General features: G+C 47.8%; 1 protein-coding gene across 1 annotated transcript; it reads right to left on the bottom strand.

Annotated features, from left to right (window-relative positions):
• Positions 1-4,274: 4,274 nt before the first annotated feature.
• On the bottom strand, positions 4,275-11,972 carry ZDHHC24 (zinc finger DHHC-type containing 24). The gene is made up of 3 exons (XM_041723542.1): positions 11,627-11,972; positions 10,353-10,630; positions 4,275-6,745 (listed from the first exon to the last, which is right to left on the bottom strand). The coding sequence occupies exons 1-3, from the start codon at positions 11,905-11,907 to the stop codon at positions 6,450-6,452; spliced, it is 855 nt and encodes a 284-aa protein (XP_041579476.1). The 5' UTR covers positions 11,908-11,972; the 3' UTR covers positions 4,275-6,449.
• Positions 11,973-12,308: the final 336 nt, after the last annotated feature.

Here is a 12,308-nt window from a genome sequence, read left to right as displayed (position 1 = left end):
GCTCAAACACTGAGCTACCCAGCACCCCATAGTATCTTTTCAAAAACATAGTTGAGCCTAGCACACCATCAGTCAACAACTGACCTCTGTAGACTTACTTCAACAACAGAATATGTATTTTTCTCAAGCTCACATGAAACAGGCACCAAAACAGACCACAATCTGGTCCATAAAATATGCCTTAACCAATTTAAAATAATCAAAACAATACATTGCTCTCAGGTCAAATGGAATTAAATTAGAAATCACTAATAGAAGGATAGCTGGAAAATCACCAAATACTTGGAAATGAAACAACACACTTCTAATAACATATGAGTCAAAGAAGAAATCTCATGAAAAATTTAAAAATATTTTGAACTAAATGAAAATGAAAACACAAGAAATTTGTGGGACACAGCAAAAGTAGTGCTTAAAGAGAAATGTATAGCATTGGATGCATATTTTAGAAAAGAAGAGCAAATTAAGTCTAAAATAAGCAGGAAAAGAAGAAGAAAAGAACCAGAGCAGAAATCAATAAAATTGAAAACAGGAAATCAGTAAAGAAAGTCAACAAAACCAAAAGCTGGTTCTTGGAAATCTCATTAGAACCAGCAGGTCAATTACCTATCTCCAAGCCTAGTGCGAGGTAGAAGCAAGGGAAAAACCTCTCCTGAGAATTTTTAACCATAAGCCAGCCTGAATAGGTTTATAACCTAAACTGACAATACCTGGGTGGTCCAAAAGACTTGTAGCTGCAAATTTAGTGGTGCAGGATTGGTTTGTCATCAGGTGACAGAGAAAACACATTTCTTCTCTGGAGGAATTTACTGTTGACCCAATCTCAAAAAAAAAAAAAAAAAAAAACCTTGACAAAATTCCAAGAAATATGAACTCACAAATTGCAAGAAACTAAGGCATTGTGAAGAGGAGCCACCATAAGCAATAGCCAATGTACTCCAGCCTCACAGACTTAAGATATTGGAATTACCAAACAATGGAAGGTGTGTGTCTTCAAAATATTTAAAGGAAAAAAAAAAAACCACCTAAAATTTAAGTAGAAAGCAAGAAGGTTATAAAATGACCATGCAGATCTTAAAAAGAGTCAAACAGAACTAGAAAGAGAAAATATTTGACACATGAAACTCATGAACGAATGGACAAAACCACTTAAAAAAAGAAAATTTGGGATTCCTGGATGGCTCAGTGGTTGAGCGTCTGCCTTTGGCTCAGGGCATGATCCTGAGATCCAGGATCAGGTCCCACATTGGGCTCCTTGCAGGGAGCCTGCTTCTCCCTCTGCCTGTGTCTCTGCCTCTCTGTGTGTGTGTCTCTCCTGAATAAATATATAAAAAAATCTTTAAAAAAAAAAAAACCTCAGATTGGTTTCACAGCTGAAGAAAGACAGAAAGACTAAGGAAGATCCACCTGGAAGGTAGATCTGTAGGAATTCTCCAGAATGCCAGAAACCGAGATACATGTGATGTAGTAGGAAGGTCTCATCAGAGCTTTAGTAAAGACGGGGAAAATATGTGAAGGTGTGACTAAGAATCTTCTAAAACTGATGAAAGGCATCAATTCATAGAATCAGGAAACCCAAGGAATTTCATGAGGGTAAATACAAAGAAAACCACACTTGTGCACATCACAGTAAACTGCGGAATACTGGAGATAAAAATATCCTAAAAGTGTTGAAGACAAAAGTATCTTCAAAGGAAAAACTATAGATGACAGCTGACAACAGCAACAATGGAAGCCAAAAGACAGAATAATATTTTTAACATATTGAGAGGAAATAGCTATTAACCTAGAATTCTGTACCCAATAAGAAGTAATTTTAAAAAGGGACACCTGGGTGGCTCAGTGGTTGAGCATCTGCCTTCAGCTCCGTGCATGATCCCAGGTCCAGGGATTGAGTTCTGCATTGGCCTCCCTCTGAGGAGCCTGCTTCTTGCTCTGTCTATGTTTCTGCTTCTCTCTGTGTCTCCCATGAATAAATAAATAAAAATCTTTTTAAAAAAATTTTAAGCTACAAAAGGTGAGACAAAAAGCACAAAATAAAGTGGTAGAAATATATCCAAGTACATTACTTACAAACTATATAAATGATCAAATGTTTCAACTGGAAGATAGTGTTGTCTAGATTTTTAAAAATCTATCTATGGGGTACCTAGGTGGCTCAGTCAGTTAAGCTTTGGCCTTCAGCTCAGGTCATGATTTCAGAGTCCTGGGGTCAAGACCTGAGTCAGGCTTCCTGCTCACTAGAGAGTCTGCTTCTCCCTTTCCCTCTGCCCCTCCCCCCCCACTCATGCTCACTATCTCTCAAATCTTTCTTAAAAAATAAAATCCACTGGGGATCCCTGGATGGCTCAGCAGTTTAGTGCCTGCCTTCGGCCTAGGGTGTAATCCTGGAGTCCCGGGACCAAGTCCCACATTGGGCACCCTGCATGGGGTCTGCTTCTCCCTCTGCCTGTGTCTCTGCCTCTCTCTCTGTCTCTCATGAATAAATAAATAAGATCTTTAAAAAATAATAATATCCATTTGTCTTAAGAGACGAAATAATTGAAAGTAAATATACAAATCATTAACATATTCAGACTAGAAGGGAATTTAAGGGGCATCTATTTAAAAAGAAACCCATAATGAACATATCTTATGGTGAAATATCAAAATTATTTCCTCTAAGGTTAGAAACAAGTCAAGGTGGGGCACCTGGCTGCCTCAGCTTGGAAGAGCATAGGACTCTTGATCTTGGGGTCATGAGTTTAAGCCACACCACACCGGGTGCAGAGATTACTTAAAAAAAATAAAACAAGTCAAGGTGCCCACTACTTTTCCTCCACCCATACAGAAGGGGCAAGATTAAGAGGTACACAAATTTAAAAGGAAAAACCAAACCTCTTTTCTTTTTTTCTTTTTTTTTTTTTTTAATTTTTTATGTATTTATGATAGTCACAGAGAGAGAGAGAGAGAGAGAGGCAGAGACACAGGCGGAGGGAGAAGCAGGCTCCATGCACCGGGAGCCCGACGTGGGACTCGATCCCGGGTCTCCAGGATCGCGCCCTGAGCCAAAGGCAGGCGCCAAACCGCTGCGCCACCCAGGGATCCCAAAAACAGTTTTTTTTTTTTTTTTAAATTATTTATGATAGTCAGAGAGAGAGAGAGAGAGAGAGGCAGAGACATAGGCAGAGGGAGAAGCAGGCTCCATGCACCGGGAGCCCGACATGGGATTCGATCCCGGGTCTCCAAGATCGCGCCCTGGACCAAAGGCAGGCGCTAAAGCACTGCGCCACCCAGGGATCCCTCAAACCTCTTTTCATAGATTATGTGATTATAAATGCAGAAAACTCAGAAGAATTTATAAGTAAATTATTATAAGTTTCCCAGACAAGTCCAGTTGCTGGACACAAAATTTCTATTTTTTGGGATCCCTGGGTGGCGCAGCGGTTTGGCGCCTGCCTTTGGCCCAGGGCGCGATCCTGGAGACCCGGGATCGAATCCCACATCAGGCTCCCGGTGCATGGAGCCTGCTTCTCCCTCCGCCTGTGTCTCTGCCTCTCTCTCTCTCTCTCTGTGACTATCATAAATAAATAAAAATAAAAATAAATTAAAAATAAATTTCTTTTTTTTTTAATTTCTATTTTTTTTAATGTGTATTTTTTTTTAAGATTTTATTTATTTATTCATGAGAGACACAGAGAGAGAGAGAGAAGCAGAGACACAGGCAGAGGGAGAAGCAGGCTCCATGCAGGGAGTCCGACGTGGGACTTGATCCCGGGTCTCCAGGATCACGCCCTGGGCTGAAGGCAGCGCTAAACCGCTGAGCCACCCAGGCTGCCCAAAATTTCTATTTTCATAAGCCATATACAAGTAGCATAACAATATCAACTACTTAAGAATAAATCTAACAAGGGTGGCTTAGTGGGTTAGGCATCTGACTTCAGCTCAGCTCGTGATCTCAGAGTCCTGGGATTGAGCCCTGTGTCCAGCTCTCCATTTGGTAAGGAGTCTGCTTGTCCCACCCCTCCATCTGCCCCTCCTCCCACTCGTGCTTGTTCACTCTCTCAAATCTTAAAAAAGAAGAAGAAGAAATCTAACTAGGGGCACTTGAGTGACTTGGTTAAGCGTTCAACTGTTGATTTCAGCTCAGGTCATAACCTCAGGGTCATGAGACTGAACTCTGCTTTGGGCTCTGTGTTTAGGATTCTCTCCTTCTCCTTCTGGCCTTCCCCTCCCCACACTCGTATTCTCTGTCTCTCAAAAGTAATAATAATCTAACCAAAAAAGGAATGATCTTTATGAGAAAAAAAATATGTAACTTTATTGAAAACATTTAATGGATACATGATGTTCATGAACTGAAAAACAGAATTTGATATGAATGTTGATTTTTCCCAGACTGCTCTATAGATTCATTTGGATTTCATTCACAATCTCAAAGAGAATTTTTACTGGTGGAATTTGACAAGTGGATTCTAAAATTTGTATGGAAGAGCAAGGACCAAGAATAGATCCTAGGGAGTCATATAATAGGGGTGGACAAAATGGGAAAATAAATTGTATATTCAATGGCTCACTATACAGCAAGGAAAAGGAATACCCTACAGCTCTACATGTTAATCTGGATAAATCTCAGGAACATAATGAGTGTAAAGGTAAGTCACAGAGGAATAAACATGGTATGATTCATTTACATAAAATTCAAAAACATGCAAAGCCAATACAAACATAGGTAATACAATTACAAGGCAAAGCAAGGGAATGATGAAGACAGGACAGTGTTTTCTCCACTGGGGAGGGGCACAGCAGGGGTTCAAAGGAAGTGGTATCCATTTCTTAAATGGGAAGGGGGAGGAGTTTATTTTATATTTTCTTGTATCTCCTTACTATTTAATTAAAAAAAAAAAAAAAAGTTCCAGAGGGTTAAAGCTGAGGAGGAAACTAGAAGTCTGCCAATGCTTATGTACAGCACAAAGTGCTAGGCACACCAAATTCCTAACAGTTAAGAACTAGTACTTGAACATGCCATTTGGGAAAACAAAAAAGTCCTAACAGCTCAAACCTTTGTGGGCATGGGCAGGGCATGTCTGAAGGATGGGCTTCTCTCAGAGTTCCTGGGTGACAAGCCTGCCATGTCACTGGATGACATTCCCCCCGGCCCCCAGCAGCATCTGTAGACTTTTTCACTTAATCCAATTTTTGGTCCAGCCCCTCACCCCCACCCTCCCCAGTGCCTCTGAAACCCAAAGCTGCTTTGAACAGTCCCCACCTGTACCCCAGATGGCTAGCTGCTGGCTGCACAGGGTGGGGTGGGCCCTGTGGGGAGGGGCAACCTAGCTGCCCCTTTTCAAGACTGGATCAGTCCATGTCAGTCCCACACCTTGGTTCCATGGTGCCAGGAGAGTTCCTGAGCCTCTCCAGGGCTCTGGGAGACAGTTTGGCTGCTTTTGGCTCCTCCCTCTGGGAGTGGTTTCTAATTCTCTGCTAAAAGAGGAAATGAGCTTCCATCCACTTCCCATCTTTCAAAATGTCATCAGGCTCTTTGGTCTACTACTGTCTCTCTTCTATTTTCTTTATCTTTGTAAATTTATATGTTTTATTTCTTCACTATCATTTAGATTTGAAGAGGAAACAGGTAAACCTATGTGTTTAAACCTACCACATTGGAAATCTGTTTACTATATTTGAATAAAATGTTTAACAGGTAGCTCTTGAAGAGTCCAGAGAGGAAGAGCTTAGCCTTCTGAGCATCCTCCTTCAGATGCTTGAATATCCCTACCTGATTTCTCTGCCTCCATTGTGCATACTCACTTTCCTCAGCTGTGTAAGGGTGAAGGAGAAAGCACAAAAATCTGGGTTCAAATCCTGACTCCTCCATTCACAGCCCTGAGATCTTATCAACTCCCATAATTGCTGCCCTTGGTACCAGAATAGCCGGAGAGAGGCACAGTGAGTGTTATGGAGATGCTTCTAACTATAAAGCACAGAATCTAGGAAAGAATGTTTCTCTTTCCCTGGATCACCTCATGCTGCCTTGGTCTGCTGGTGCCCCAGCCCCACCCCCACCAAAGCCACAGGAGGCAGATCCCTGGCCTCCCCAAGCCCTCAAGTGTTCTGTAGTTCCCATGTGTGGCAATCAGAGGGACCAGAAACCCCGAAAGATGGAGGGAATCCAAGAACCAAGTGGGCACTTTATTAACCCAGCAAAGGGGTGACTAGGCTGGCCAAGCAGCCCCTTACCGAACTGTCCTCTATACTTGGGAGTAGGGGGGCAATAGAGGCAGAGTTGTAGGACCCAAGCCCTGGACACTGGAGACCAGGCTGGGCAGGGCAAAGGCCAAGGATAGGACTGGAGTTGCTGAAAGGTAGTAAGTACCAACCCACCTCCACTCCTGAGGCTGGGCCTGAAAGGAGTTAGGAGCCCCCTCTCCTGCTGCCCTCTCCCTGAACATCTCCAGCTCTTCCTGAAATCAGGAAGGCATGAGACCCACATCAGCTGCGGTCTGGAAGGTGATCCCATCCCCAGGCAGTGGGGAGGCCAGGAAGGGCCAGAGCCAGACAAGGACCCAGCGGGGCCCCAGGGCCGCCTGCAAGTTGTGGCAAGGGCCCAGGTCATAAGAGTGCTGGCCCCGAGCCCACTCCCACGTGGTCTGGCCCCGCAACAGCAGCATCCCATGGAAGAGCAGCCCAGCCCCACATAACAGTGCACCTGCCACGCATGTATCGGTCACAAAGGCCAAGGCAAACTGCGCCAGAGATACTCTGCCTGCAAGGAGAAAGCAAAAGGATCAGGGGGCAGAAGGGGGCCCAGCCCTCCCAAAGCCCAGCTCCTGCCCTTCTTCTACTTGCTACCCTCCACCACCAAGCAGGGCTCATTCCTCTGCTCAGCAAATGCTGAATGGCTACTCCCCGGCCAGCCCATGCTGGTGCCCCAGACAGACACAGTCCCCATCCATCCAACTTCTGTTTATCACAAACTATGAGTACCTCCCCATTGCTAGACACGGCAGGCACCAGGATGAAGGGCAGACAGCAGCTCTGACCTCAGGGAGCTAACAGACATTTCAGAGATGGCTTCTCAGTTACTTAATTACAGATGTGATTGGTTACAATGGAAAAGTACAGCACCTTCTGGCCCCTGATAGGTACTAAGTATCTGCTGAACTAATGAACTATAGGATGCCATGAAACATTCTGCTCAGTGAAAGAAGCCAGACGTAAAAGTAACAAATTATCAAAGTGACATATGATGCCATTTATGTGAGATATCCCAAACAGGCAAATCCATAGACAGACATAGTGACAGACAGTAGATGAGTGGTCACCAGGGGCTGGGGGGACTCTAGGAGGGAAGGGAAGTGACCGCTCAATGGGTACAGGGTTTCTTTTGGAGGCTATGGAAATGTTCTGGAATTAGTGGTAATGGTTCACCACATTATGAATGTACTAAATGCCACTGAATGATCTATTGGGAGGTGGGTTTTTTTGTTTGTTTTTTGTTTTAATTTTATTTATTTGTTCATGAGAGAGAGACACAGGCAGAAGGAGAAGCAGGCTCCATGCAGGAAGCCTGATGTGGGACTTGATCCCGGGACCCCAGGATCACACCCTGGGAGAAGGCAGGCGCTAAACCACTGAGCCACCCAGGGATCCCCTGGGAGCTGGTTTATTTTATTTTTTTTATTTCATTTATTTATTCATGAGAGACAGAGAGAGAGAGAGAGAGAGAGAGAGAGGCAGAGACACAGGCAGAGGGAGAAGCAGGCTCCATGCAGGGAGCCTGATGTGGGACTCGATCCCGGGTCTCCAGGATCATGCCCTGGGCCGAAGGCAGATGCTCAACCTCTGAGCCACCCAGGCATCCCTGGAAGGTGGTTTATTTTATTTTATTTTATTTTATTTTATTTTATTTTATTTTATTTTATTTGAAGGTGGTTTTATATTAATTACATGTTATATGAATTCTACTTCATTAAAAAAAGACAGGCTATGTGGGGAAATGCCAAGCTGCCTTATTAGAAGCTCAGGGAAGTGGATTTCATTTGTTTTAATTAAGTAACATCTTGGGTGGTGTCTGAAGGAGGTATTTGCTAGGTAAAGAGGGGAAAAAACATTCTATTTGAAGGTCCTGAGGCAGGATGGAGGGGTGCCTGTGAGATGAGTATGTGGATGGCTCTGGAAGTTCAGGAGAGAAGCCCAGGCTGGACATGCAGATCTGCAGGTGGCTGGCAAAGAGGGAGTTCCAAGACCCACTAGAGGCCAGAGTTAGAGTGAGATGGGAACAGTGCCACTACCTCAGCATCAGGAGACCAGGTCCCTTGGGACCTGATCAAGAAGAGAGAGGGAAACCATAAAAGGAAGGAGGAAACCAGCAGTGCGAGCTGTTGGAGACGCCCAGGGTATAGCCCTTCCAGGAGGAGGGAGGCTAGCAGTCTTATGAGGCAGAAAGGTCTCGTGAAGCAAAGAGAACTCAGAGGGGTCCTCCTGGCTTTGTGGGGACCGAGGCATTCTCAGGAGGGGGAGGGGGGTTGAAGCCAGTTTGGAGCAGGTAGAGGAAGGAATGGGAAGTGAGGAAAAGCACCTATGAGCCCGGGGAAGTCCTCCAAGGAGCCTAGCTGCTAGCAGAAGAGCCAGGAGGCAAGACCTAGGGAGGAGGAGGACATGGGGTGAAGAGAGGGTTTGTATAGGTAGGAAAACCGAAAGAAAGCCAGCGGAGGGAGACTGGGTTGGCAGGAAGAGAAGCAGGCCACAGTGAGGCTTCCAAGCGGGGAGGAAGGCCAGACACCAGGAGAAGCCAGAGACAGTGAGCCTGGCTTCCAGATATGAAGACAGGACAATTCTGGACATAACTGACATGTCATTTTCTCCGTGATGGATTTCATGAGAGGTGGGGGCTTAGAAAACAGGAGAGTGGGATGGTTGGAGCCGCAGTCATGAGGGGGGCAAGCTTTTGAGAAACCATGATGGCAAGGCACGACTGAGGGCCTGTTGGGGTCAGTAGCCATGAATGTGACATGGGACCAACTGCCACAAATTACCAGCCCTTAGCAACCAGGGGCAGATACAGAGAAGACAGGTAGACAGAGCCAAGAAGGGTGAGATGTTGGCAGGGGAATGGTGGAAATGAGGATTCTAAGCTGGATGTGGGGGAAATGAAGAGGGAAAGTGTTGGGAGACAGACGAGGGCCAGGAGCTCTCATACTCTCTAGAGTATGAGAGTGAGAGCTGGCTGGAAGGAGGGGAGGTAGGCAACAGAAAAAGGGGTGACCAGCTCATGGCATGATTCAGAAGGTGACACACTTTGACGTCTGACAAGGTGAAGGGTGGATGTGGGTGTAGGTGATAGAAGTCAAATGGAGGAAGTCTAGAAGCTGAGCAACTGGGGCAGTGAGTGGGCCATTCACCCAGACTTCCAGGCACCCATGATTTCAACATGGCCCAGGACTTGAGAAATGAATGGCCACAGAGGGATGGGTTGCAGGGACATGCAGTTGGAGGGCTTGCGTTTCAGTGGAAGCAGGGGCTCATCAAGGAGGCAAAGGAGCCAATGTGGTCAGAGGAAGACACTGACAACCCACTGGGTCTCCCAAGGCCTCCCCCCTCCACACCTCCAGGCTGCAGGGATAGTCAGGCTTAGATAGGATAAGGAGACACTGACTGACTATTCAGGGTGGTCAGAGAGTTTAGTAACCAAAGGACAAGTTTACAGAGGGGCCCTTGGAGGGGTCAGGAGGAAGGAGTCAGGGGAAAGAAAGCCCAAAGCATTTCAAGCATTTCAAAGAGTATAAAAACAAAACAAAACAGTAGGGCTTTTGGGGAGGTGAGGGTGTCAGAAGAGGAATAAATGTGTCATCCAGAACACAGCCTCTCAATCAGCCTCCTGATTCATGTCCTCCCCTCCCAACTTCCAAAGACTGGAGATTCCTCTGCCTAGAACTTTCACTGGCTCCCTGCTGTCCAGTCACGTTAGGGATACACCAGCATTTAGGGTCTCCACCATCCAATCTGAACCTACTCCTTGCCCAACCTCCACGCCTTTGCTTAGGCTGCTCCCCTGACTTAGAATGCACCCTCATTTAGAATGCTCCCTCCTCACTCCCAATCACACACCGCCCCCCCAACTCCCACTAGTCTTTCCTTCTCTGCCAGTCCTGATTCTCCTATCCAGAACTCTGCACCTGTGTCAAGGCCTTGTATTTTATTGTCCTGCACACCCAGTTCAATCCTAGGCTGCCCTCACCGCCCCCCCATAAATGACATTGGAACTGGGTCCCCAGGCCATTACCAGGAGAACCAGCTGGAAATTCCATCCCCCACCAGAATGGCCCACAACAAGGGCCTCTGCCTCTGTGGATGCCTCCCAAGCTCCCCACCTGTGAGCAGCATGAGCCAGGGCAGCAGGAGGAGGGCTGCGGTGTGGAGGGGCGCGTGGGCTCGCAGGAGGGCTGACAGGGCAGGGCCCAGCAGCACAGAGATGTGGAGCAGGACGCCCGCAGCATGAAGCAACAGGCACAGGAAGGGCCGGTAGTTGTGGAATCCCACACAGCGGCCCAGCAGGCGGCAGTGGTGATCCCGACGAAGGATGCAGACACGGCAGGCAGAGCAATGCCCACTGCGTGGTGGCACCTGGCTTTGGCACTGGTAGCAGTAACTGCAGGGAAGCAACCACAGTGTCAGTTCCGCCAGCAGCTCTGAGTGTCCCTTCTCATACCCAGTTGGCCTCTGAATCCATCCCAGGGGAGCAGGCACGACCACTGCCCTAATAAGCCTCAAATTCCTCATACATAAATGCAGGACGAATTGTTCTAGCACTGCAGGTCCGAGGGCTCTTGCAGCTCAGACATCCCAATCCTAAGCCTTTCTCCGGCCTCTAACATCCAGGAGCAAACCTCTCACTTGCTCCATGGTCACCACATTGGTCCAAGTCACCATGAACTCTCTCCCCTGGATACTGCATCAGATTTTAACTATTCTTCCTGATTCCAGCTTTGGTTCCTCCTGGTATAGTCTCACCCCAGCAGCCAGACTGATCCTTAAAAATCTAAATTGTGCCCTCCTCTACTCCAAACCCTACAATGGCTGTCCACCTCACTGCCAGTAAAAAGCAAAGCTTTCAATGTCCTACAAGGTCTATCTCTAACCTCTCTTCCCTCTCTCTCACTCCACACCAGCCACACTGGCCTTGCTGTTTCTGGAACACACAAGACACATAACTGCTTCAGAGTCTTTGCACTGTCTGTTCCCCCTACCTGGAATGCTCTCCCCCAGATTCCCACCTGGCTAACTCCTCCACCTCCTTAAATCTATAATCTAGTCTATATTATTTCCTTATTTACTATGCCTATAGATTATTCCCTGCCCCCTCCCCCACTAAAATAAGCTCCAGGAGGTCAGGAATCCACTTTATTGTACCTCCAGTGGCCGGAACAGTACCTTGTTCGTAGTAGGTGCTCATGAACTATTTGTAAGTGAATGAATGATATTTCTTCTGGATCTACCATCCCAGGCTATAGAAGAGTGTTCTGGCTCTAACAAGCGGATCCTATTGTGATCTGGTTTTAACATCTTCTGGTCCTAGGGGCACCTACCCCTGTCCAAGGTTCCTACGTCCCCCGCTTCCATCCCCCAGATACCGCGCCCCACTCACGCCCAGCCCTGGCCCAGACCGCGGCCGGCCAGCATCACGCCCCGGATGCTGGGGTCCGAGCGCAGGAAGAGCCCCACGTTGCCCAGCAGGTTGAGCAGCTGGAAGGCGGCCAGCACTAACTGCAAGGCCCGAGCCAGGGGTCCCAGCGGGGGCGGCCCGGGACCCAGAACCAGCACATAGGCCAGCTCCAGGCCCACAGCCGCGGCCCACAGTGCGGTGAGCACGAGAGGCAGCCGCGCGGGCGCCCCCTCCGCGCTCCCTACCGCCCAGGGCTGCCCCATGGCCTGGACCCACCGGCAGTCGGACCCTGGGTACCCCGCCGCTTCCGTAATGGGGCGGGGATAGTGGCAGACGGACGTCCGCTACGACCAATAGAAGCTCGGAAGGGAGCTTGGCGTCACCGGGAGCTGCCCACAGATGCGGGCATGTGATTGGGCGGCCGCAGGAGCCTTGGAGAAGCTTGGAATCCCATTGGTGCTGGAGCCGGCTAAGGCAGCGCATTGTAGTCACGCCCACCCGCGGTGCCCCGCCCCTCCCGCAGAAGCCCCGCCCTCTGGCCTCGCTGGATGGTTCGGAGGATTGAGTTGCAGTCTCGGTGGCGTTGGGGTTTCCCGGCTCAGCACATTCCCCCTCAGCCCCCAGCCGCCCCGATATTAATAGCTCTGCATCATCCCATCCAGCT

This window comes from Vulpes lagopus, chromosome 11 (genome assembly GCF_018345385.1).
Source record: "Vulpes lagopus strain Blue_001 chromosome 11, ASM1834538v1, whole genome shotgun sequence".
Taxonomy (NCBI): domain Eukaryota; kingdom Metazoa; phylum Chordata; class Mammalia; order Carnivora; family Canidae; genus Vulpes; species Vulpes lagopus.
The sequence above is the reverse complement of the archived record's forward strand: the minus strand, read 5'-3'. Positions and strand labels throughout refer to the sequence as shown.